The following is a 27,081-nucleotide window of genomic DNA, read 5'->3' as shown; positions in this document are numbered from 1 at the left end:
TCTCATTGAGCCTGGGTCTGCTCAACGTTCCTGCCCGTTAAAAGGAGGGTTTTTGTCGCCGCCGTTGCAGGATGTGCTTGCTGATGGAGAATTGTTAGGTGTAGATTCATTGAAGGAGTGAGGTGCTAGACCTGCTCTACCTGAAAAGTGTCATGAGGTAACATCTGTGATTTGGCACTATTTAAATAAAACTTACTTGACGTGACTTGACTTGAACGCAGCCTCTCCGTTTCTCAACATTGCTAATGTCTGACGTTGAGTTGAGTTGTATTTTGATGGGTTGTACTGTTGACTTGCCCTGACATTGATGCACTGGTCTCGCACGTGCTTATATTGATCAGATCTGTGACGTTAACAGTGTGGCGGTGTTAAGGAACAATTTAAGAGTTGCTGTTGTGTTGTTCAGAGTGAATTAAGGGGGGTTTCTGCTGCACTGCATACAAGAGGAACTGAGCGATAAAACTCCAAACAAGCCCACTGTTTCAAACGGTACCGCCTGGGAAATAAAATGATTGTGATGTGTCCTGATGGTAGACACCATCAATAGCAACAAGAGCAGTACAAATCAAACATATGAGAGTTTGTTTTTAATATGTTCAAGTTTCGCACTCCTCCCTCACTAGCTCATCATTTCCATGCACAACTGTGCCTTTTTAAAGAAGTTCCTAATCCTCTAATTTAGCGAAGCAAATTCATTATTGAGCTAAATCTTCTCTTGTACTTAATATGACCCCGTGTGTTCCTGTGGCCAAATGCAGTTCCTATCTCTTGTCTAATTTCACACGTTCTCATTGTATTTTCTCCACTAATGGGAGCTATCATTCCCAAATTGTAATACATTCATGTGTTATCACAAGCTCCAGCTGTGTGCGCCAAGCCTTTGGTTACAAATGCTTCTTTGTAAGTGGCTTGAAATAATTTCTCATTAACAGAGGAGCTTTTCCAATCATAAATCTAGAGTTTAAACTCAGCGGAAGATTTATGTTGAGAGGTTTTGTTCTACTGTGGTTTTAAGTCAACCACCGTGACTCCCTGCTGTCTCTGAGTGTTATGTGACTCAAGGCTGCCATGTCAGTATAATTTCACCGTCACACAATGTAGATGATATGAGCATACTCCTGATTCCATAGTGTATATATGGTATCAAATAGAATGTTTCCTATTTGATCTGTTAATGAAAGCACAGCGTTATCTTTTGAGATGGTTCCTGTTAGCCAACCAAGTGCAGGAAAATGAAAAATGCTGAGATAGTGGCAGGTAAGGAGATCAGATATCTCCTGGTAGGTAGGTAGGGAGAATCATACATCTGTGGTCCAGAGCAAGTAGATACGGTTTAAAATAATCTATGCCACAAAGACACCTAAAAGCATTTGTGAAAATAAGTAGCTGAGGACTGAAGTGTAAAACTGTAAATGCACCTAAAAAAAAAAACATTCTTTTGATGTTGATATGCTGTCACATTACAAATGGCATTTTTGATGCATGTCCAAGTTACAATCCAATTGTAGGTTTACTTTTTTATGCAATAAAATGAGTTTTCAGCTCATGGTTGACTTGGCATCACCCGAAGTTACTGTAGCAGCAAGCGTGAGTGAGTTTTAACACAGTACTCAGACTATAATTGCCCTTTTCCCGTCTTTCTGAAAGCAAACGTGATGTGATTTTTATGCTGCTTACAGTGTGAGTCAGTGAATCAGCAGCACACAGGGAAGGGAGGAGGTTGCATGGTTGTCACCTGCACCTCCTCATGTAACACCTCACTGTGGCGGCTCCTTCTTCCTTTGCTCCGTGCAATATCTCAAACTGATCCCATGTCCGAACGCTGAAAATGTTCGTTGTCTTGTTTTGCAAATTCAATTCTGATGGATGATGGCATCCTTACAATCCCATTGCGTCTCTGATTTATAATAAAGAAAAAAAAAATTCTCACATTTGGTAGTCAACTGCTTTCAGTGTGAAGCTGACAGCAGAAGGAAATACTGAGCTCAATACAGCATGTTTTCCAGGAAAGTCAACACTGACACCTAGCAAATACTGCAGATACAGGGGCTTTCGTGCCAAGGCTCAGTCACCATTGTGTTTCTCTTCTAGCAGTAGCGAAAACAGAAGGAAACTGCTGTTGAGTTTTTCCACCTTTGGTATAGCAAACAATGAAATTTACTTGACTTCAATCAGTGCATATCTGATAGCCATACACTCTGCAAATACAGGACTGAAGAATCTCATTACCTTTTCTGAGGTAGCTCAGGTTCTCCTTGTTCTCTATGCTCGCAGGTGCTGTAAAAACCTAAAGGTATTTGCCTATATTTGAATTACTAGATTGATTGGAAGGTGTTGAACAGAATATTTGTAATTTCAAATCCTCCGGCAGGTAAATGGATAGCACAAATATTCATGATTGAATGGGGAGTATTACACTCTGATGATACATTGTGTTAAAGAGTGTCAATGAGATGTTTTGACATGCAAGCTGACCATTAGTTGACACTTAAAGGAGGTGTTTGATTGTTTTTAATTAACACATGAAGGACTTGGGTCTCTCTGATGTGAGGAATGCCCTGGATAGACATGAGATCCCCCGAGTCTCGGAAGTAAGGCTGTCATGTAGATGCTACATTGCTCCCTGACACTGTTGCGCTGAATCCTGACTTACTAAGCAACTAGCTAGTTAGCGTCACACAAACACATAATTCGGTAGCTTTGGGACTGAAAAAAACTGTAAAACAGTAGATTCTCTCAAAGAGTATTTTGACCGTTCTTTATAAAAAGGGATGTATGAGGGGACCCTTGTTTTGAGTGTGTCACGATGGGAGTGTCTTTGTGTGACATCAGAGTGTGACCACAGGGACAGGAGAAGGGAGGCTTTTTAAGTAACCCCAGTGTGTTTTGTTGCACTCTCAGGAGTTGACCTGCAGGGAGGAGCTGCTTACTCTGCTGCTGTCTCTGCTCCCACTGGTGTGGAAGATTCCCGTGCAGGAGGAAAAAGCCCCAGGTTGGTGTATTTTTATTACTCGTTCATACTGACATACAGAACACCACGCAACAGAAGTGGCATGTGAATTTTGTTTTCTTCCTGTTCTGTAACGAATGATGATAATTTACATCTCTTGAGTGTAAAATTGTGCATTACAACACTGTAATGTGCAACAGGATTTTGTTTGTACAGACGGACTCTAATGCAGAATGTTTTTCATCCGTCTTTAATGTTCATTGTATATTACGCATTTATTTCACTTTATCACCAATTATCAAGATCAAGCATTGCTTCCTGCATTAAACTGGTGTGTTGATTTACTTGAAGCCAGAGGAATGTGTGCACATTACTGTTGACAGTGAATAGTGTTTGTGATGCATTCAACAGATTACTCACTCTTATTTGTAAATTTTGGATTTATGTAATTTGTACCATAGCTGTGCATCATACCCAGTTTTTAAACAGTGTTTGGTATTTGACATCCATAATTGTAAATATCAGCATTACACAGATGGTCACTATACAGAGGACAACTGGACACAGAGGCCCGTGACCTTAGGATGACACTGGTATTTAGTACTGGACTGATGATCCACTTTAACATGGACGTTAGACATTTTTACTTTAATTAATTCTTACCTGCTGAACATGTTTTAACAAGCAAGGAAATTCTGCTGACATGCAATTTTAACTTTGTTTTTCATCTTAAACTATAAAAATGTTTTGTTGTTGTTGTTGTTTTCTGTGAAAAGAAAATGTCTCCAGGCCCAAATGTTGTCTTACAGGTTCATTTTGTATGAGTAGGGCTGAACGGTAATATGGTACTACTGTGTACCGAGGTATTTAAAAGTGGCAACACTATCTGTTTAATACAACCCTGAATTCTGCCACCCGAAAGCCCATTTGAAGAGCCATGTTTAATTTCTGGATTTGTCTGATTATACCAAAGGCAGAGTGCTTGGCATCTGTGTGCGCTTCTGTTTTGGGGTAAAATACCAGATTTACTGCACACACATCTGCTTGGTATTTTGAATGCAGTTGTAGTCCATGTGTTTTTTTTTAATGGCTGTAATCACAGTTTTTAGATTAGACCTTTTATTTGATTGGACATCTGGACAGTTGCCATTGTAAAACAACTTGGGTTTTGGGTTGTTTTTTTGTTTGCTGAAATGTTATCGATTGGATAATTACGATGTGCCTTCTTAGTCTAGTTGTTCCAATTTTGTGGCAAAAAAGTCTGCAGTCTGTTCCAGGATCAAATCACAAGTATCAGCTTTCCAACGATATGTCACGTGTCACACCAGATTGCATAGTGGCTTTACAATATTCTACTGGCCTGCTGGAGGTTACTCAGTCGATACGCTGTCTTACAAAGCACGTATGTCCTGAATAAAGCTGATAAAAGGTGTTTCTGTATGTGTGCAGATTTCACCCTGCCGTCTCTACTAGAGGTTTTCCTCAGCCGGGAGGTGAAGGCCGTGCCTCTCAGAGCCGGACAGAAGACTGGGATCGATGAACAGGATTCTGGGAAGAGGCCACGTGTTGGCAGTGGCACCTGGAAGTCAAGGAGGTCACGCAGGACAGCCCAAAGATACTCTGTAAAGGATGCTCGGAGGTCCCAGGTTTCTACCTCAGATTCGGAAGCCAACTCTGAAGACAAAGCAGTCCAAGGGCCAGGTGGGTCAAGGAACCGAAGGTCACATGGCTCCACCATCCGGGTAAGCTGTCAACATCACCGTTCAGAGACACAGTTATCATCAACTGCCACCACGGAAACCATGAGTGCACCATATCCTCATCCCAGAGCCCCTGGGTCCCAAATAATGGACACTGAAATGCTGACAGACCCAGCTGCAATATCGATTTTTAACCGTATGGAAAACTCACCCTTCGATCTCTGCCATGTGTTGCTTTCCCTGCTGGAGAAGGTGTGTAAGTTTGACATGAGCATAAACCACAATCCGGGCCTGGCAGTCAGTGTTGTACCGACTCTCACTGACATCCTAACTGAGTTTGGAGATTGTTGTGGTCCAGGAGGTGGGGCTGGAACTGGGGCAGAGGAGCTTGCTGGAGGCTGGACAGAAGAGCCCATCGCCCTGGTCCAGAGGATGCTTCTACGTACCATCTTGCACCTGATGTCGGTGGATGTGAGTCAGAGTGAAACACTTCCAGATAGCTTGAGACGCAGCCTGACTGATCTACTGCGCGCCACCCTTAAAATCCGAAGCTGCTTAGACAGGCAGACAAACCCCTTTGCTCCTCGGCCCAAAAAGACCCTGCAGGAGGTCCAGGATGACTTTTCTTTCTCCCGCTTTCGCCACAGGGCGCTACTGCTGCCAGAGCTCCTAGAAGGGGTACTACAAGTGCTGCTTGGTTGCCTACAGGCATCCACACCCAACCCCTTTTTCTTCAGCCAGGCACTGGAGCTCATCCATGAATTTGTCCAGCACCGTGGCCTTGAGCTGTTTGAGGCTACAGTGCTGCGGCTGGAGGGACTTGGCAGGGCCAGTGATTCAGAAATTGGAGGCGAGGCTTCAGAGAGGCTACGAGGTCTAATTGCAGGGGTCTTCAAGATCATCAGTGCTGTCAAAAAGGCTAAGTCGGAGCAGCTACATCAATCCGTTTGTGCTCGACGTCGACATCGTCGCTGTGAATATTCCCACTTCCTGCATCACCACAGAGATCTGTCAGGTTTACCTGTCTCTGCATTCAAGCAGGCAGCTAGACGTAACCCCTTTGAAGAGGATGGAGAAGGCAAGGAGGGGGTAGAGGGTGACGCAGTGCGTTACCCCGAGCGCTGCTGCTGCCTGGCTGCCTGTGCTCACCAATGTCTGCGGCTCCTGCATCGACTCTCACCCAGTGGACCGGCTGTGTTACAGGTACTGGCTGGCGTTCAGGCTGTTGGAATCTGCTGCTGTATGGACCCCCGCTCAGTGGTAGGACCCCTGCTACATGCCTTTCAAGCACCAGGTCTGCGTAGTTATCAGTCTCATATACTCAGTGTTCTGGCCAGACTGATCCTAGACCAACTTGGTGGGGGGCAGCCCTCAGAGAAAGCCAAACTAGCCTCTTGTAACATCTGCACTCTGGACCACAGCCAGCTACCGGGCCTGGAGGAGACACTACAGCATGGGGAACCTTCAGCCATTTCTACCAGTCTGTGCTACCGCTCCCAGGGTATTCTACCAAGTGGAGGAGGGGCAGAGGACATGCTATGGAAGTGGGATGCCCTAGAGGCTTACCAAGAGCTGGTGTTTGGTGAGGACTGGCATCTGAGCCAGCAGATAGCTGGCCATGTGTGCCACCTGACCCTGCGGGGCAATGCCATAGTGCAGTGGCAGCTCTACACACACATCTTCAACCCTGTGTTGCAGCGAGGAGTAGAGCTGGTCCACCATGCCCAACAGCTGGGTGTTTCCACAGTTTGTACTCAGGTCTGCAGCTACCACACACAGTGCCTGCCTGTGGAGGTACTACTCATCTACCTGCAAACTTTACCTGGCCTCCTCAAATCAAGGTAAGCTGTTTTAAATGTGTTTGGAGTGTTTAACTCTTAGATAAAAACATTATTGATCTGTTTGTCTGCAGTTGCTGTGTTCGTCAGCTTCTCTGGGGTTTCCCTGGTGACTGTTTTGTTCAGTTTTACACATTGCTAGCCTGAAATGCAAAGAAACAGCTACAAACTGTAGTGATCAGTTTGCAATGATCACTGATTATGAAGTAAATATGCAGAGGCTCATGTCATCTCTGTTTAGATTCTCTAGTTAAAATAGGCTTTATGTGAATGGTGAAAGTTTCTCAGTCAAGAAATGACAGCGGCTCCCCTAAATTCACAGCTAGATGAGACATAATCAGCCTGTAAGACACCTAATCCACTTTGGCTTTGTTAGTCATTAGATCCGTCTCTCCAGGTCATTGCTAATTGATGCTAATCAATAATTTATCAGAGCTCTGTGGACTGAGTTAGACACGATAGACAGTTAAGGCTGAAGGAGCACTGTTGTGAGTACGGTTGTCTGCCATAAGCAGATGCAGTGTTTGTCTGTATACATGAATATTAGAAGTGCATTTATTGATATTGACAAGAATTCATCTTTTGGAGATCTCATCCTTCTCTTCAACGGATTGACCAAAATTACAAAAGTAATTTTTACAGCTCTATTTTTACTGTGCACAAACTGCCCAAGAGAAAATTTGCAAGATACTTAATAATGCATAATCTCATGGTCCTCTATTGCTATTGTTTTATTCATCAAAAGACTTCATATTTTTCACATGAAGGCGTTACATTGAACTCTGCAGATTTGCACATTAATGGAAAAAAATACATTTATTTTATTTGTACTGTGTTTGTATGTTGATTTAGATAAATGGGATTTTCTCCGGCAAGTTCATCTGTTGAATTAATATGAACGTCTCCTTCTGCTCTTGAACATAGTGGGAATCCACTGCAATGATTTTTTTTGATTTTCTCAATATTAGGTGGCGTACAATGTCATGACATCTCTTGCATATGAGTGTGAAACTAATTATTCTGGTAAAGTAGTTTACCCTGTAATGTCATAGTGTAATTTATATTTCTATACTGCCTCATTACTGTGTGTATCATTGTCGCAGACAAATGTTAAAGGGGAAAAATGTCATTGTTGTTTTTTAAGCAGGATAGAAATGTGTATTTTGCCTTGACAATAACTTGCAGTCAAAGAAAAGCAAAACAAAGGAGGTCTATATAGCAGCAGCATGCAAAGATAGACATATAGAATCCTTTTGAGTCCTTCACAGTTCATTTATAATGTTATAGAAGTGCTTTTAAAAGATATATGTCCTCGGGTGTAATTCTGTCTATGGTGTGATGGAAGGAAACGATTGGTTGCACGGACCAAGTTGTGCCCATCGTTTTACCCGCTCAGAGACCTCATCATCCTATTAATCCCCGTCTTTTTTGAAGTGAGGCATATGTCCTGCTATACTGTGCTGGTCTTATCTCTGAGGTAAATAGAGGACACAGTTCATACACAGCTGATTCCAGGTTGTTTCTGTTCCAGAGTGATCCGAGATCTTTTCATCAGCTGCAACGGGCTCAACCAGATGACCGAGCTGGTTTACCTCGACCAGACCTGCTCTTTGGCTTTGAAGGTATTTGAGACTCTGATAACAGGAATCGGACACCAGCCTGAGCTTGAGAGTGCTGATGCAGAAGTTGAGGATTTAGGCTCCCAAGGGGCTGGAGAGGGTCCTCAGAGCCTCACCAAGTTTTACGAGGGCTTAAAGGTAGCGTATCCACATCAAAAGAGCCGGAGTGGACGGGCACATGGTCGGGGGCGTGGACCTGGGCGCAGCCAAGCAGAGACCCACCTCCACGTCATCAACCTCTTCTTGTGTGTGGCTTTCCTCTGTGTTAGTAAAGAGGCTGATTCTGACCGGGACTCAGCTAATGACTCTGAGGACACTTCAGGTTATGACAGCACAGCCAGTGAGCCCCTGGGCGGGCGGCTGGCATACCTCTCCCCAGACAGCGTGGTTCTGCCCTCCAAGGAGCAGGTGCGTCGAGCAGCTGATGTTTGGTCAGTGTGTCGGTGGATCTACCTGGCAAGCCCCCTTTTCCAGAGGCAGTTCTTCAGGCTAGGAGGGTTGGATGTCTGCTTGCGCCTCATGACCATGGTAATTCAGAAACTGTCCTGCAAGGCCAAGGACGGGAAGACAAAGAAGAAGAAGGGCAAAGGTAGCAGCCCTGAGTCCACAACTCCAGCCACTTCACTGGGAGTGGATGAGACAGCTCAACATTCAGCTGACACCCTCTGCATCATTCCAACGGAAGGAAAGACCAAAGATCCATCAAAGAAGCTGGATGAAGAGTGGCAACTTCAAAGTATTCGTCTTCTAGAGGCCTTACTGGCTATTTGTCTACACAGTGCTAACTCAGCCCTTCACAGGGCCGAGACAGAGCTCTCTTATCAGGTAATCACCTAAATGACCTCTAATCACATCAAACACTTAACAGAAATCATTTTATTTAGGCTCTAATCAGTGACTTGAATAATGCCATGTCTTCCTATCTACAGCTCCAGTCAGTGGAAGAGACTCTGTTTGAGGTGAGAGACCAACTCTCTCGCTCAGGTGTGGTGAACTCTGACCTCGCTGTACCCCTGTTCGATTCTCTCCTGAGAGTGGCCCTGGCTGACGTGTCACCCTGTCCTAACCCCCCTGAGGAGAAGCCAGACAGGGTGAGTCCTGCCTTTGGAGAAACTGTGAGTGAACTTACCTGCATCTTTTGATATCTGACATTTTAAGTTATTTGAGCTGCTTTTGTATCGAGATGTATGATCAAGTTCATGCTATAACCAGCTCTCTCTCTCCCACACTTGAAGGGGCTGGGGCTGATATTTGAATGAGTAATGTTCTTGCAATCCTTTGTACGACACACTTCTGCAACTAATGCGGCTGACCTGAGTAGCAAGAGCATTGTATGGGTTGTTGCCACTCTGGTTTCAGTCCTGTGTTCTCAGGACTTTATATGTGCACGCTGACTTTTCTGCTCACAGATTCTGTTGATCCAGATCTGTTACAGTCCGGTCAGTTGTTGGTGTGTTTGTGAGTGAGAGCTGGACAACTATTGCCAATTTCAAATCGTAACAAAAATGTAAAATCAACACGTGTCATTCAGTGTTGATATTCTGGCAGGGCCAACAAATACGTAAGTTTAAAATGTGTCAAAAATTGACCTGTTGTCATGAGATGTACTCTGATGCTGTGGGAATTCCACAGGGATTCTGTGACTCATGGGTTTCCCTGAAAAATTGACTGCCTCTAAAATGCATCATCAGGCCAGGGTGAGAACCATTTAGAACATAGAAAACACACACGTTCAACCAGAAGCGGCGTCCAATGTGTTTTGTGATACTCTGGTCCATTGACTTGATTATCTTTTGTCCAAAGATGCACTGTTAAGGAGATAATCATGGTCATAAAGAGTGACTGAGATTTTCAAAAAATAATAATAATAAAATCATGCGTCATCAAGAGTTTACTGTCCTGTTTAATTGCCTTTTCTCCCTAAACTGTGCCTAATCACCCACGTTTCATCTGCTGCTACACCGCCTTAACATAATGACAAAATATAAACAGCGGTGGGCTTTCAATAGAAGAAAGACATATCATAAAAGCAAAGCCATTTCCTCAACCAAGTGTCATCAGGGCTCCTGTGTACATCCACGCACACCATGTTGCTAAGCACCTGTTATCTCCCTGCTGGACGACAAAGCAGCACACATAAATAATGTCCTCCTTCAGAGCAAGCAGTGGGTGCAAACACTTGTAGGCTTGACTCCATTCTGGATGCTGATGTTACCTCCCTCCATATAGTCACCAATGAAATATACAAATTAAACCTGTCTTAATATTTACATATGGTGGCAGGTTCTTACAGCAATGGCGCTATTTATTAAAGGAAGAGCCCCGATCATAAGACCATATATGGTTTGGTTGGTCGGGGAAATTAGAAAAGAGAAGGTATAAAATCACAAACGCCTTTTTTTCTTCCCATTAATCTGACCTTTCTGCTGTCCTAACTCCTGCTACATACCACCCGGTGGGGTGCGTCCGTTATCTCACAATGTAAGATGTGTTTTCCACAAGTCTTAAAATGCCTGTGTGACTAAGCTTGTTCCAATACAGGAGGATTTAGCTTTTTATATAATAGATTTACTTATTTCCTGAGAGCTTAGTTCTTTTCCAGTGAACCCTTCAGAGTGTTATGTTCACTTAACCATTCCCAGTGTGTGCCGGGAAGCTCCAAGATTACTCTCCCATCATAAAGTTTGTCCACTGAAGGAGAGTTCTTTGTGTTATTATGTTCACCCACAAGAAAGCTGAACAGTCTTGTACTGAAAGGAACAGGCATGTGGATTACAATAAGCCTCTTCTTTGTGCCAGCACTTAAATGTTTGACTGTTTACTGGTGTGTGTGTGTGTGTGTGTGTGTGTGTGTGTGTGTGTGTGTGTGTGTGTGTGTGTGTAGTACCTACTCATGATGACCAATTGTGCACGTCAAGGAACTGGGTTGTGTGAGTGACGCGCAAGTCAGCTGGTATTTGTCTTATGACCAAAACCTATTTTTTTTATTTTCCGCATCAGCTGAAAACATTTGTTGGCATTGCATTCACTAGATTGGTGGTCTGACTACTGCTTTAGTAGGTTTTAATGTAACATTCTCAGTTAAAGAGATTTAATGAAATACAGGAGGCTCTTGCAAAATGTTACCGGCTGGTTAAAAGTTCCCCTGGTGATGATCTTAATGAGACTGCAATTCTTGACTTCTTCTTCCTCACCTTTTCATGTCAGACGCTCCAGGTTTTGGCGGAGGGGACGGCCCCAGCAGGTGACCTATCTGAGGAGGTGGACGAGGAGCAGAGCTGTGGCGTCAAGCCCCCAGGGGAGGAGGAGGGCTACGACGCTGACAGCGAGAGCAACCCTGAGGACATGGCTAAGCAGGAAGAGGGTAGGACTCTCACACACGCTCATTCGGTCCTGAAGAATTCACATCACACTGCCGCTCTCGTGAAAGCCTCATAGCCTGTTTTTTTTTTTATTAGTTTTATTTTACTCTTTAAATCTTTCAATGCAAATGAATTTTTCTGCATTTTTATGGCATTATTGGGAGAACACTGTAAATCATTTTAGCTTACATGTTGTTGTTCATGATAAATGCCACCAGACTCATTCTGATGGATTGAGAAGTCATGTATTCCTCTCAACCTCTAAACCTGCTTATTTTTAGCCTTGGGAAGCTTCAGCTGTTTACTCCTGCCATTAATCGTCCGTTCCTTTTACGTTTAGAGCATTTCTTTGCATTCCCTAGAAGTTTGCATGTTAAAAAGCATTAATGGTGCTAAGAAACAAGGTCACTCTTGGAGTACGTCGTGTAAATGACCACATCCGCATTTGGTCGGCTGCGGAGGAAGTGCGGCAATAACAAGTACCTTATTTTCATCACGCACACACTGTATGACACGGCAGAAGCCGGCCTCATCACGATCTTGTGTCAGCCTCCTTTCTTTGCTCTTGCAGGTTACAAACAAGGCCTTTTTAACTTGTTCATCTCCTCAGAATAGAATAATTGTTTTATGTTTTACAACTGAGGGCATCTACACTGAGCGGCCTCATGAGCCGCATCTTGTGACTTAAAGTCTCCATGAAACGAGACTCTCAATTCCAGGAAAAGTCTGACATCTTTTAAACCATGAAGCTTAGATTCTGACCTCATTCTAGACTAATTGGTACAAACACCAAAAAAACGTTGTTGTTTTTTTTTTAAAGAAATTCCACCTTCTTATCTGCTTCATTGATATTCCCGTTCAACTTTAAAATGATTCCTTGCTTGCCCCCCCCCCCCCCCCGGGTGAAAATGACTTTTTCCTAAACTGCACAAAATTTAGGGGATCAATAATTGATCAAATCATGTTTTTCCTTAATTAAGAGATAAGAGATATTACATTTTTAATTATCTCTGGTTCAAACTGTGTTTATTTACTAATTATGTAATACTTAAATAGTATAATTGATATTAGCACTTCTTTTTTTAAATTTTTTAAAAATTGTCTTTTTAATTAAGTTTTAAGCCAATATATTCATAGTTGTATACTTTGCACACTTATTTTTGAACAATTGAAATTGTACAAATTGGGCAAACAGAAAAAGAAAGTAAAAGAAAAGAATAAAAGTAAAGATGCAATAAAATAAATAAAATGAAAAGGGGTGTGTAGCACAGAAAGGACATGGGGGGTACAGTATGTATTCGCACTACTATTAGAAGTACTAAAGACTTGTATGAAGCTGAATCCTGGCTTACATACGCACACACAACAATATGTGCTAATTGTGTGTATGAGAAAGTTAAAATGTAGTATCCATTCTTATCAAATGTTAACATTATACATGGTTTTATGGTCTTTATAATCAATCTTAAGTAGAAATAAGACATGTGCTTAGACTGTGAGTGAAATCATAGAAATGGAGCTTGTTTTTTTTGTTTTTTTGCGGGGGGGGGGGGGGTTCTCCAAACCCACCTTGAGAGATCTGGGCTAAGCCCCTCGCTTTCACTCTTATTCTTGCTCTGAGTGAGGATAAATAAGAAATATGTGATTGTTCTCCGGTTGTAACTCAGTTATTGATGGTCCCAGTGACAGCAGAGACAGGGCTGTTGTCTGCGTGTGTGTCAGCTGTCATTCAGGTTTGATGTACATGAAGCTGTCAGCAGACCATTTCAAGGAATGTAATTTAACTAGTAGTTTCCTTGCCAATGATTAACTGTTCCAACCACCTGTGCTAACGTGTTCCATTCGATGACGGGATCTATCCTAACCTGCATTTAACATTGGTTGTATTTCAGTTGTGCATGCAAGTGAAACTCTTGCTCTGTCGAGCCCCCAGTTACATACTGGCTCCAGTAGCAAATTATTTACTATTATTTAAATTGCCACCTCCAACTGAATCCAAGCATCATTTTTCTGATGTGAGGAGAGGCTGTGACAGCAGTCTCTGTAAGCCTTCTGGTTTATATTTACTGAAGCCAGTATTGATTTGGATGTGTGGAAGCAAACTGAGCAGTCGTTCATCGGGGGAGAGAGAGCCAGCTTCATTAGTATAAGGAGGTCCCACAAGGCACGTGAGAGTCTGCTGGGTTGCTCTCCTGTAAATCACAAGGGGACTCCCATGCTGCTCCGACGCTGAGATCAGAGCTGAGACTAATTCATTTTTATGAGCTGCCTCCAAGATGGTTGGTCGGAGCTGAAGCAGGGAATGCCTGTGGATTGTGAAGCTGTTTCAGCAGCACAGCCTGCCAGCGTGTGTTTGTGTGATGCATGTCAGTCAGCGAGGTGTGCCTTGTTGAGTGTCTCATCTAGTGCTTCCTCTCTCTGGCTGTTCTCTCAGGACTGAAGGTGGAGTCTGCCCTACCGCGTGAGTTTGAAGCAGCAGCAGCAGATGGGCCGGGACGTGGTGTGCTGCTGTTCCCGGAGATCTGCACAGTTGAGTTGCAGCTACTGGCCACCGGCTCCCCAGACCTGGAGGTTGTGAGTCATGTGTTTCACAGCCTGCTTGGTGCGGTCCGCGCCAACCACAGCAACGCTGCATTGCTCTATGACCAGGTCATTTCTGCACTGTTTCACCACTCCCTTTCTTTTAACTTCCTCAACAGTCCGTGGTTGTGATACTTTTTCTCCTTGGTTGTACTTTCATAGATATGACTGAATTCTTATTTTGACCCATACAGGGAGGAGTCAAAACCATCCTGTCTGGCTTTCACAACATCCTCAGCCAAACAGACCCTTCCCTTAAAGGTTTGTGGAGGTCTACTTTATCTGCTTCTGATTACTTTTTTTTTTTCATCTTTCTGCTGACACTTCGTACTCGGGGCACAAATGACATATTGTGACAGATTAATAATTTGTTCTACTTGTTAAAAGATTGGGCCCTGTGGACTGATATTTTGTATACAAATATAGTTTTTTGTTTAAAAAAAAAAGTTAATGTACCAGAGAAAAACAGATATCGTTGCTTTTTGCAAGCAGTGTTCAGGTATATACCTAAGTAAGTTGACTGTTTATGTAACCTGCTTTTCATTGGTTTACATTCAGATTGCCAGACTGTAATCATGGAGCTGATGGTTGCCATGGTGAGCCAGCGAATCACAGCAGAAGAGCTGGCTCTGTTGATTCGCCTCTTCCTGGAGAAGACTCCACCCACTGTAAATAGTAAACCCTATCACAACAAGACTAAATTCTGTATGAGTTTACATTCAGGGTGTTGACACACAGCAGCTCACAGCTTCTGCTCATTAGTTTTCTCAGCAGGATCAAGTGATGATTTGTTTCTAACGCACTCTCTTCTCACTTCCTGGTTCTTCAGGAAGCGTCAACTCCCAAGCCCACCTCCTTTTATATGCAATTAACACCCGTGTGTGTAGAACAGATGTGACGCTGCGACTTTTTACCACAGGTCTGGCTTCATTTGAAATTAGGCAGCAGACATGATTATTAACAAAGAAATTGGTTTCCAGTTGTCACATAGTTGAGTCTTTCTTTTCCAGCCAGTATTTCTGTGATTTTCTAAGTGTATGTATCTGTGAATGTACTACGACTTGTATAGTTACCACCACATTTTCACTTTGTTGCTTGCCAGGAGATTTTACTGAAGGGCATCCTGCAAATTGTCGAGGCCAACGTGAACATAGAACCTCTTCACTTCCTGACCTTTCCATTACTCCTCGGGGCTTCAACGCCAGGAGGGTTGTCTCCTGGCTCCAGGCAGAATGGGGCAGCAGGTGGGAAAAGTGTTGGTTTGCTCTGGAAGGGCAAACTGTCTCCTGGACGCCGAGAGGGGGACACAGAGTTCAGACCAAGCCACCTACGTTCCTCCCCCTGGCACATAGCTCCCCTCCACTTGCCCCTGGTCGGGCAGAACTGCTGGCCCCACATGGCCAGTGGCTTCAGCGCCTCTCTGTGGCTGAGGGTGGCAGAGCAAGAGGAGAGGGACAGAGACACAGAAAAGGGTGAGAAAGTAGTCCTTTACCAAGCTCCATTCATGCCCAATCCATAAGTAAAAACTAGTTTTGAGATGGTCTCATTCACATTTTACAGAAAAGAGCAGCCACCCTGCAGCTGAGTCTCACCATGGCTCCTCGAAGGCTGGGACCAGATTAGTAGAGGAAGGTCTCATTCATATTCTATCCATGGGCTCGAAGGCACTGATGCTTCAAGTGTGGGCTGACTTCTCCACGGGCTCTCTTACATTCAGGTGAGTGCTGGGGGACACCACAGTCTCACAGATGTGTCTAAAGAATAAATGAATAAATTGAAGTGTTTCTTTTCCCTTAGGGTTTGTATAGACCCAAATGATGAGATCAAAGCAGGGCTGTTGGCGCAGGCTGATTCTGGTGAGGGACTGCTCGGGTCGGGCCAGTGGCAGCACCTTGGTCTCACTTATACCCAGCAACCAGAAGGCAAGAAGAACATCCATGGCCGTGTGGTTGTCTGGGTGTGTGGCATCAGGTGAGCAGCAAGAAATTGGTATCTGTCTGTTGGTTTGCCAATATGGTTTGTAAATCAACATTAAATTAACTTAACCTGTTTCAGGAAATGCGAGGTCTTTCTGGACTACACCTTACCCAGAAAGTCCAGTTTATCCTCTGACAGCAACAAGACCTTCTGCATGTTGGGCCACTGTACGCCATCTTCTGAGGAGCTGATGAAGCCGAGTGCCCGCTGGAGCATGGGCACAGTGCTTCTCTTCAACGGTAGGAGTCCTCTTTCTAGTCTGTACCGACCCCACTTTTATAGTGACGATCATAGACATTTGTTTCAGGCTGGTGAGGGGTTTGTGGCTCCTGTTCTGAATGCAAGCCAACGTTAGCAAGATCGGTAATACTACCATAACTAGCAGCTCCGCTGGTGACCAAGTAGAAAGCAACAGAATAGGAATACCAGTTTGAACTAGAAACCCTGATATCATTGCTATGATAAAAGGCCGAATAAAACTTTTCGTAGCCAGGTTGCATTTCTCACTAATTCACTAGAAAGCGCGCCAACTGAATATCCGTTTGGAAGTTTTTCAATTCCCTCAGCTCTCTCTGTGGACTGAATCCCAGTCCATTCTCTCATTCCGTCACTCTCCTTCCTCCATCAAAGTGGCCCTTTTTTTCGATTGGAACTTATGTGGTTCCACTGTCAGCCATCACTGCTACTGGAGAACTTGTAAGATTGCATGTAAAAAGCTCAGATTGTAGGAGACCTGTTTAAATGTGGATGATATTATTTTTCCAGAAAAATTACGGTCAGCTTTATGTGTATTAATGTTAAACATTTAAGCAAAAAAAAATAGATAAATAAAAGGTCGCCTGCTGCCACTGTATTATCATACCTCCAGGAGCAGTTCCACATTAAACCCCAGTCAGCCATTCATTCTTTTACTCTGTGCTCGTCCATGCTCTCAGTTTTAATCTGCTGCATGATGTTGCCTGTTTGGCCTCACTGCTGCACTCTGATGATAAATTGTTTACTGCCTTATCAACAACACCAATGGTTTGTGGTGCAGTTGTATTTTAAAAGCGTGTCCAGTCTTGTGGCTGTTCAAATCTATTGTGATGAGCGGCGTGCTGCAGAATCTCAGTATTCTCTCAGATGACTTACTGAATACGTCTGTTGTCGCCTCTAATCACCTGTGAACGGCTGCTGGTCCATCTCAACTTGAGAGTTCAACTGATGTCTTCAGATGGGCCTCGGCCTCTCCACTGTTTTTTATTCATCGTTCAATTCAAAAGAAGGACTGTGAGATTCACCAGAGTTTCATGAAAATAAGAAATAAAACATCAAGGTGCACCATGGTGCCTCGAGCTTTGCATCAAATCATATATGGCCTATTGATGGTATATCAATTATTAATTCATGGTGTTGATTCAGGTTCAGGCTTGGAGAAATATATTCATCTGCATGCTGAAATATATTTTTGAAGATCTTGTGTTGACAGTTGTGTCTTATTGTTTCCCTCCATATTTCAGGGTCTAGAGTGGGATCTGAGGAGGCCTTTTTCCTGTACACAAGTGGGCCCGACCTCACTTCAATCATGCCCTGCAAGTACGGCAAGCCCAGCAGGACATTCTCCAAGTTTGTCACCCAGGAGGGGCTGAAGTGCGAGCATGTAAGGGAGCTTCTGATGAAGAGCAAGGATGTGGACACAGCAGCTTTGGTTGTAAGTGTGATTGTTTTTTGGTTTTGCACTGTTTTTTTCTCCTGGCATTAAGTTGTGCTAATCACAGCACATCACAAAACACGTAAGAATAAAGTAGAGAAATAAACACTGGATTGCTGCTGTTGGGATTTTTGTTTGTCAGTTGTGTAAAACTCCCATGCTGGTACAGCCTGTGCTTTGTCTTAGCAAAGCAAATCCTTCCTATGTCTTCTTTATTGTTTCATTTCATGGGGTGTGAGGAATGTACTGTGGCAATTAGTCGTCATTACTGAGATCTAGCAGGAAGCCCTCAATGGAAGAAGTTATTACAGTTAAGCAGCTATTTTCAGTGAGACTGAAAATAGTTTTTGTCCCATTAGTTGCTGATGGATTTGTTGATAACAGCTCTGGGGTAAGACAAAAGCAGGAAGAATCTGTTCCTCACATCTTTTTAAACTCTTCTTTTACTGTAACCGAGTCTAATCCAGGTATGAATACATGCAGGAAACCACAGCTCCCAAATCTACAGGCATTTAAACGACTGAAGTTCCCTGAAGTGACAGTCAATGTGGATGTTGTGTTTCTCCACAGGAGAGCTTGGCAGTTGTGTACGCTCCCAGCAGTCCCAGAGTCTACACAATTTATGAGCCAGTAATTAGACTAAAGGGCCAAGCGAAGACAGTAGTGACCCAGCGGCCATTCAGCTCCAAAGAGGTACAGAGCATTTCCCTGGAGCCCAACACCCTCAAGACTCTGCTCCCCACGGAAACCCAAGGCCTGCAGAGCGTCTTGCACAAGATCGGAGGAACGGGAAACTTTGTTTTCCTCTTCGCACAGGTAGGATGATCAGAACTTTTCATGAATTTATACCCTTTTCACACTGAAAAACGCGTGTCAACACGGGTTTTTGGACCCGCGTTTGCTCAGCGTTAGGGCGCATTCAAGCTTCCAGAAGACCCGGGTCTGAGCTCCCGCTGTGAGGGCTGTGTGCCTGTGTTTTTCTCTCTCGTATGTCATCGCGCTGACAACGTCATCATTTCACATAAACGTGCGCCAGAACACTGAGAGGTAAACGAACGTCAACATGGATGTCGCTGAGTTGAACGTTAGCGTTGTTGTTGCTTGCATTGCAATGCCGTCTCTTTTGCAAAGCATACAAACTCGCGCAGATTGGAAAATGTCAGAGCGCGAATGCAGCGAAGGAGGATGGAGTTTTTGGCTCGTCTGGAAGGGAGCCTAAGAATCTACAGGCGAAGCCTGACAGGCGGCACAGTGACAAAATCAGGATGCGACAGGAAGGTCGCATGAAACCTGAGACAACATGTGTTGCCCTTTTCACCCTGCTGGCGAGCTGAGCCGAGCCGCTAAACACCCGGGTCGCTTGGCGAGTTGGTCGACGCGGGTTGAAATGCCGAAACGACTCTTTCAGAGTGCTGAAAAACCCGTGTTGACCCGCATTTTTGGTGCAGTGTGAAAGGGGCTTTAGAGATGATGGGTTACTAGTCTTGAATACTTTGTGGCATCATGGTGTGTTTTTGTCATGGAACCAGCCAATCAAGAATTGAGCAAGTATCCTCAGTCTCAATTGTTTGTATCTGTGGCGCTAGTTTTGCTTCTCAGCTGCTCTTTTTCATAAAACAACATTGTTATTCATGAAATGTTGCACAGAAATTTGTTCTTTCACACCTAATTTAGTCTCGCAGACAGGAAGCAATGTGTGATGGCTATTTGTAACAGCTAGCTTCTGACATTTATTGTGTACCTCTTGTATCATTAGAGTCTTTGCAAGCCCAGGTGATTGACAGATACAAGAGATATACAATAGATACCTGGAGGAAGGAGTTTTATATACAGCCATCAGATATTGCTTCCTGTCTGTGATACTAATTAGAGGGTTTAGAAATCCTGTAGTTAAGGCACCAATTGTAATGCTGTATTTTAAATGAACAGCTTTGTTCTAACAGTAATTCGTCACTCATCTAACTCTGAAAGTGTAATCAAATTAATGTGTGGATTTTTTTTTTTTTTAATGTCACCTTTAACATTTGAGGTCAGGCTTATGTGTGGTTGTTCACATTCACACAATTTTCTGCTCTCTCTCCTTCAACTTGGTGTCTGCGGACTCCAGACGGTGGAGCTGAGTGACTGTGAGAAGACCCAAGCTCTGGCCCTACGGGTCTTGCTGTCTCTCTCCAAGTTTAACCAGCATCGCATCCACGAAATGGACTGTTACCATGGTTACTCTATGATCCACCAGGTCCTCATCAAGTCCAAATGCATCGTGGGATATCATATGCTGAAAGTGAGTCACACCTCAAACTCCTCAGTGCCCTCTGTTTGAATGACCCCCGCTGCTCTCTGCAGTAAAACATGTTCACCGGCGCTGGCTTTCACCTTTAATCTGATCCAGCCCTTCATGCTGGTGCCTCTCTCAGCTGCTGTGTGATGACCCTGCTATTACTTGACCCTCTGGATGTGTCTGAAATTGAGCTGTGTAATGACTGAATGCTGAAATGGACTCTGTACTCTGTGTGACTTGATGAAACACTGAGCTCACGCAGTCACACAGCACCTCTGATTGCCTTTTGTTCCTTTAGACTTCCACACACTGTAATGAACAGCATGGAATAGGCTTATTAGTGTATTAACCACTCCTAACCATTGCAGTGTTTCAGTTGCTACAAAGATTTTCAATTGTGCATGCAGCAAGGCTCAGGATGTGGGGTGGTGATCGGAGGGCCAGGTCTAGTCATTAGAGGGTTGCTAGTTTGATCCCCGCTTCCTCCAAAGTGAAATTGAGTTCATGGACTATTTGAAATTCACAGAAAATTTCAGGGTCATATAACTCTTTTAAGCCCAGTTAATTGGACCTCATATTAGAAATCTGTGTGTGACACCTCGAGCTTCTAATAACACAGTTGTCCCAACTACTGCAGGGTTTATGATCATGGCACAGAAGATGGACAAAACTGATCCGCCGGGAGTAAATGGTTTGATTGAGTGATGAGGGCTCTCCGGCTCACCCTCAGTCGATATCTCTCTCTAATGAACTTTAACCAGCCAGGTTATTCAAACAAGATGGTATTTCCTCAAATAGGGTTCAAATGTCAGCGCTTGAAATGAATGGATGTGTCATAATAAATACAAACTCTTGAGGGAAAATATGCTGGATAAAAACAACAACGCATTTGGTCTTTGCAGATTGAACTTTGTCTAGAACTTGGAAGTGAGATCTGATCACAAGTGGTCACTTCAGACAGTTTTGAAGCCAAGTGTGAACTCGGGTAGTTAGAGCTGTCTACTTGGACCACTCAGGATGCATGTTCACTTACCACTGCTGTGTCTGTCCAGACTCTGCTGGATGGGTGCTGCAGTGGACCCATCCTGATCCTGGCAGATGACGGTCAGTTCCGCTTGGACACCGAGTCCATCGCAGTGGTGCAGGATATCAGGCTTCTCTCAGACATCCTGTTGGACTGGAAGATCTGGGCCAAGGCAGAGGTAAATAGCCATTTAAGTGGATTTTTGTTTTTTAGATCTGATTGTAAAATTCAAATAAAACAGTGGGGAGCAGAGGATGATGATGTGTTTCCTTTTCTCTCATGTTTCTATCAGTGTGGCGTGTGGGAAACACTGCTCGCTGCTTTAGAGATCCTCATCAGGGTGCACCACCCTCACCAGGTATTCAACATCCGTCAGTTTCTCAAGGCTGAAATCGTGCATCGCTTCCTGCTCACCTGTCAGGTGCTACAGGTACGTCGCTGTCATGGGAGTTTGTCGACAACATGCTTGTTCTCCAACTTACAGCTTTCTATTTGTCTTTAGGAACATCGAGACGAGCATCTGACCGCCATCCCACAGGACGTCTGTTTGTCTTTTGTAAAAATAATCCAGGAAGTATTAGGTTCGCCTCCGGACCTGGACCTGCTCAAATTAATCTATAACTTCCTGCTGGCAGTTCACCCGCCCACCAACACCTACGTCTGCCACACTCCATCAAGTTTCTACTTCTCGCTACACATAGGTGAGAAAACTCTGCAGTTGAAAGCAGCACGTCCGTATCAAAGTCCCATTAAATTAATGCACTGGGTTCTTTTGATGTCCCCGTTTGTCAGATGGGAAGCTGTACCACGAGAAGGTGCAGTCCATTATGTACCTGCGGCACTCAAACAGTGGAGGGAAGTCTGCCAGTAGTTCTGTGGTGTCACTCTCCCCCACCAGCTTCACTGAAGTTCCCCATGAAGGTACAGCTATTTCAAATATATTGCACTGACATTAAAGCCCTCACAGTCACTCACATCCAACGCTGCGAAGATGAGAGGAGCTGTCAGAGACTGCAGCCCCTGCCAACATTGAAAAATCCCCCTAACCTTAAGAACTAGATGGGAAAATACACTGCACGGACTGAGTTTATTCATATGATAAAGGTAATTTCACTACATTTACATCTCTAGGGCCTCTCTACCTTTTTCCTAGAGCAGTAAGACTAACAAGGTCTTCCATCATTTGATGTTTATTAATCCTCACTTTTGTATCAATTTTACATTTGTCTAATTTTAAACTGCTTCTTTAATGGAGATGTAGTTTCATCAGTGGAGAAAGTGAAGTCTTTATTACAATTTTTGAATTGTTGAGATGAAGAACAACTATGTTATTTGATGCCAAATTCTGGACTTGAATATTGTCTGTAGGGCTGTATAAGTTCAAAAAGACCTACCCTGTGTTCTCCCCCAGCCAGTATCCCCCCGTTTAGTGAAAGTTGACCTGGAACATCAGAGTTGATCACTCCAGTTACAAAGAGAAGTACATCAGCACATTGATGAAGTCTCAGACGTTCTCCATACCAGTTGATACACATAGAAACCTTGTAGTAACACACAGATAGAAGAACTGTTCTGTGTGTCTGTCACAGCTCAGTCAATGGTCCCTTCAAGAGTTGATCATTGTGTTCCAGGCCAGCTCCACGCTCCTTCCCCTGAACATGGATGTGATGATCAGTCCTTACGCCCACCAAGCCTGGCACCGTCTCCATATACTTCACCCTTACTGACACCCCGCCTTGGACATGGTGGCTCAAGTGAGGCGGGTGGAGGTGACGGGGTCTCCCTTGCCACCCAGCAGGTTCTGGGTAGTACAGAAACGCTCAAGAAAGGAGGAGAGGAACTGCTCCTGAGCAGCTGCGAGTCAGCCAAGACGATCTGTGACTCGAAAGAAATAGGTGATGGAGGAGCTCCACGCACTCCATCCATCAGTGTGGAGGAGGAGCGAGACGAGGCGACAGAGGTGGACAGCCTGGCGGAGGGTAGCGTGGGAGTGGTCGAGTCTGAGGACAGGTTCGACTGGGCCAGTGATGAGGCACCACGACGCCCCGACAGCCTGAAAGGTATCCAGTCCTTCCAGAGGAGCCACAGTAACCTGGCCAGTCTGGGCCTGGCCTTCCCAGCACCAAACGGTTCATTGGCTATCGGACGCTGGCCCAGCACAGCTGACCGCAGCTCCATGCCTGAAGACTGGGAAAGCTACACCTACTCTCCAGGCTACGACAGGGCACACAGCAAGACTGAGTCCAATGACAGGTACACAGTCTGACTACAAGGCTCTCTGTTACTCTGTTGGAAGAAAAGTACCAGCTGTGGCCAGCACGACCCCGTTTGTGCACATGGCATGGTGTTTACACATTCTTCAGCTTTCTTTGCTCTTGAATGTGTGCTAGTGGCCGCAGCCGCTGTGGAGATGTTTATAGTTTACATTTTTCTGCTATTGGAGTGGTACTTTTTGGCCCTTCTCCATAGCTGTTTTTATGTGTTGTTGAACATTTGCGTTTGACTGAATTGAGTTTTGTCCTCTTTTTCTGATTAATTCTAGTCGAGGGATTTGCATATTGCATTACATTACATCATTTTTCCAAAGCCACTTACAAGAGTACATTTTGCAAACTGTATTGAACCAGTCATGCATTACATTCTTCATCAGCTAAGACTTTCAAAAGGAATATGGATCATTTGTTTTAAGTGTAGGAAGAAGATGTAACCTGAAGTCAGGTTTTTAGTCTACATTAAAAATGAGGCAGTGACTGAAGGGGCCACTATTGTGGCACCAGGGAAAAGGAACATTAAGACAGGATAAAGCCGCTTTTGAACCCACAAAGCACTGGAGGAGAGCCTGCAGGGGTGGAGAACATGTGACAAGGTTTGGATCATAGATTGCAGGTAGGGTGGAGCAGTCGGCCGTCAAGCACTGGGGTCTTGAATTGGATATGTGCAGAGATGGAGACGACTGGACGAAGGAAATGAACTGAGTGGCAGCAGTGTTCTGAATACGCTGTAAACAATTAACGGCAGAGGAATGTAGGAGAGCAGTTGGGTTGGGCCGCTTCTGTTTGAGAGAGGCTGAGGCCAACAATGTAATGAAATATGTTGTGTTGGGGAGCGTCTGAATTTTGGACAGTATTGAAGCTCATTCTGTCAGGATATCCAGAATTGCTCAGACTCTGTAGCAGTTTGATACAGGCCTTGCTTTGCCAATAATGTGTGCTGCCGTTCATTAAGAGATTATCTACTTTTGTTCGTCTCCATGTTCAGAACAGTGCAGTAAGTGTTCCAGGAATCAAATAGTGGTTCAAGTGTCTATTCTGTTTTGGTTTCTGTCTGCTCGGGTCTGTGTAGGTTCGATTAATGAGAACAGATCCTTTTAATTAAGTGCATTAGGTCGTTCTTGTTCTAGTTTTATAAGCCTGGTGGAAAAAAAAATGTTAACCTCGCTTAGCAAAACAAATTTCTCAAAGCACTTGCTGCATGCAGCATTATTTTTACATGTCAGCATTTCATTTGGCAAATATTCAAGTGCCATGACACTAAAAAACTAATGGACTTCTTAGTACTAGTAGAGTTGATGCTAAAAGCTGTTTGAGTGTAATTACAGTGGACCTAAAGGAACCCAAATTTTGATGCTGGTAAAGTGTGCGCCATGTGTCTCAGGTCCTGTACGGAGGACTGCCTGGTGCTCATCTGCTGCGGACTCTATGACCTCCTGAGGGGCGTCCTGCTACTGTTGCCTGACCTCATGCTGGAGGAGGTGATGGACAAGCTGATCCAGCCAGAGGCTCTCATCGTCCTGGTCAACCACTCGTCCCCCCTCATCCAGCAAGGCGTCATGAAGGTCGGTATTTATCCATTCAGTAATATGTGCCTCAGTCTAATGTCCCTTGTACAGTAAGACAACAGGGTGGATGTCAGAGGTAAAGAGAGTGTAGCAGACACTGTGAACACAGGATGAACAGCCATGAACCTCAAACGTGTATATTTTTCCCAGGAAAACCAATCAAAAGCCCCAAATCAATCATGCAGGAGTGTCATCTTCCTAAGCTCTGCACCTGTTACTCAAACCATTGGAATTAGTTATATAGATCTTATATGTATATATATCTTATATCAGGCTTTGAGTTGTGAAATGGAATTTCGCCTTGGGCTCGATCCCTTGGTGACAAATAAAGGCGTCTACAGCTATAATTCTACTGTCTGCCTCTCTTGTGTGTCTGTACTGCTCTGAGTGAACAGACATTCTAATGTTGTGCTACTCCCTCCCAGCTACTGGATGCCTACTTCAGCAGGGCCCACAAGGAGCAGAAGGAGAAATTCCTGAAGAACCACGGCTTCTCTCTGCTGGCCAACCAGCTGTACATCCACCAGGGCAGCCAGGGGCTCCTGGAGTGTTTCCTGGAGATGCTGTTTGGACGGCCAGTGGGCCTGGAGGAAGAGTGAGTCCAAGAATAATAAATCTATATAGAGCATGTCAAGGCTTTGCCTGTTTTTGTAGTATTTCCTAATTTCAGAATGGATCTATGATTACCAAGCTGAGGCACATGCATCTAGGGGATACGCCAAAAAGTCTTTGTCGTATCAAAACCAATGTTTTAGGTTTTTCTCTTCTGCGTTTTGCAAAGACTGGCTCCTCTCTCTTGTCTGACAGAGCTAGCATCAATGTTATCAGTGTTAGTCAAGCCACTAGTGGAGCTAGCACCATCCGAGGAGAAGGAGGGGGTGCATCAAGAGGTTGAATGTTTCATAGGGTACAGGAGTTAAAGTGCTGTAACCACTGGGATAGATAATAAATACAATACACGTGTGTTTTTGTTTTTCTCTCTAGTCTGGATCTAGAGGAAATGGAAACGATCTCCGCCTTCACAAAGCGATGTATCATCCCAGTGCTGGGTCTGATTGAGAACTCCTTGTATGAGAACTCCTTGGTTCATAACATCCTGTGCATGCTGCTGCAGCTCCTCAACGCCTGCCCCAAGCTGTCAGACATTCTGTTAGACCACGGGCTGCTCTATGTGCTGTTTAATACCCTTTCCACCCTCAATGGCATGGAGAATGGGTAAGACTGCCAGAACTGAGGATGATTCACTGAAACGCCTCCATAAGTTTTGTGGACAATCTCTGAGCCATGAATTAAACTTTTAAATCCTCTCGCTGTTTATTGATCTTGCATATACAAGTAGTGGAATCAGTTCCTGCATCTCATATGTTTTCCTCTCTCTTCAGTATTCCCCTGAATGACTACAAACTCCTGGTGTGTGACATCCAGCAGCTGCTAGTGGCGGTGACTATCCACTCCTGCAGCTCATCAGGGTCCCAGTACTTTCGCATCATTGAAGACCTCATTACATTGTTGGGTTTCATGCAGACCAGCAAGATGCGCCGTACGCAGGGTGAGGGTTGGCGTCCTGAAATTCAATAAAATACATCAATGTTGTCATCTGCTACACTTCACTGTGCTGCATCACATCAAGCTGTCGAGCTCTGCTGCAGAAAGAAACGGGGCGTCATTATCTGCGAGGGGAAAGTCATTTTTCCAGAATGGGTTTCTCTCATTTTTCACGTTTGCTCCCTGAAATATGTCTCCTCCATCTCTCCCTCATTATCACTCGTTTCTTTAATCTGATGTAATCGTTCTGTGATTAGAGACACAACAAAAGCACAGTGGCCCTGAACATGGTGCCCTTCATGTTTAGTTGTTTGTCATTTAACTGATTATATTTGGATCCATTATTGCACTCATTGGCAGTCATCCATGTTCTAGCATAATAGCATTCTTCTTTTTTTCCTAGAGATGGCAGTGGCTTTGCAGTTCCGTGTCCTTCAGTCAGCTATCGAGTTTATAAAGACAACGGCCAATCAAGAACCGCAGAAGCTGAGCAGCTCTGTTAATGCACCAAGCTCCCCGCATCACGCCATCTATCAGAAACGCAAGAGCATCGCAGGTGAGTGTTTGACGGCTGTGTTCCTGCTGCTCGTTGAGGTGTTTTCACACATCTCACCTGCCTGCTCATTGATCCTGTCCTTGTCCTGATCTGAAGGTTCCATTGCCATGAAAGACTCCATTAT

At 44.3% G+C, this 27,081-nt stretch overlaps 1 protein-coding gene across 4 annotated transcripts in view; it reads left to right on the top strand.

Annotated features, from left to right (window-relative positions):
* Positions 1-27,081, top strand: part of lyst (lysosomal trafficking regulator) — a 58,955-nt gene that overhangs the window by 19,332 nt on the left and 12,542 nt on the right. For 3 of the 4 annotated variants that reach the window (XM_086179815.1, XM_086179814.1, XM_086179819.1), the window contains 25 exons: positions 2,902-2,992; positions 4,400-6,491; positions 8,020-8,932; positions 9,037-9,222; positions 11,315-11,471; positions 13,904-14,118; positions 14,244-14,310; positions 14,608-14,717; positions 15,152-15,521; positions 15,610-15,766; positions 15,847-16,020; positions 16,105-16,265; positions 17,526-17,716; positions 18,287-18,532; positions 19,824-19,997; positions 21,047-21,196; positions 21,311-21,448; positions 21,521-21,719; positions 21,811-21,939; positions 22,650-23,271; positions 24,673-24,853; positions 25,282-25,451; positions 25,841-26,071; positions 26,239-26,405; positions 26,805-26,957. In XM_086179815.1, the coding sequence (XP_086035941.1) occupies positions 2,902-2,992; positions 4,400-6,491; positions 8,020-8,932; positions 9,037-9,222; positions 11,315-11,471; positions 13,904-14,118; positions 14,244-14,310; positions 14,608-14,717; positions 15,152-15,521; positions 15,610-15,766; positions 15,847-16,020; positions 16,105-16,265; positions 17,526-17,716; positions 18,287-18,532; positions 19,824-19,997; positions 21,047-21,196; positions 21,311-21,448; positions 21,521-21,719; positions 21,811-21,939; positions 22,650-23,271; positions 24,673-24,853; positions 25,282-25,451; positions 25,841-26,071; positions 26,239-26,405; positions 26,805-26,957 (7,444 nt within the window). The remainder of the gene's footprint in view (positions 1-2,901; positions 2,993-4,399; positions 6,492-8,019; positions 8,933-9,036; positions 9,223-11,314; positions 11,472-13,903; positions 14,119-14,243; positions 14,311-14,607; positions 14,718-15,151; positions 15,522-15,609; positions 15,767-15,846; positions 16,021-16,104; positions 16,266-17,525; positions 17,717-18,286; positions 18,533-19,823; positions 19,998-21,046; positions 21,197-21,310; positions 21,449-21,520; positions 21,720-21,810; positions 21,940-22,649; positions 23,272-24,672; positions 24,854-25,281; positions 25,452-25,840; positions 26,072-26,238; positions 26,406-26,804; positions 26,958-27,081) is intronic. The other variant, XM_086179816.1, reaches the window with a different exon arrangement.

The sequence above is a fragment of the Aulostomus chinensis genome, chromosome 16 (genome assembly GCF_037954235.1).
Source record: "Aulostomus chinensis isolate RoL2024-O1b breed Wild chromosome 16, RoL_Achi_v1.0, whole genome shotgun sequence".
Classification (NCBI taxonomy): domain Eukaryota; kingdom Metazoa; phylum Chordata; class Actinopteri; order Syngnathiformes; family Aulostomidae; genus Aulostomus; species Aulostomus chinensis.
Note: the sequence above shows the minus strand (reverse complement) of the source record. Positions and strands in the feature narration are given on the sequence as shown.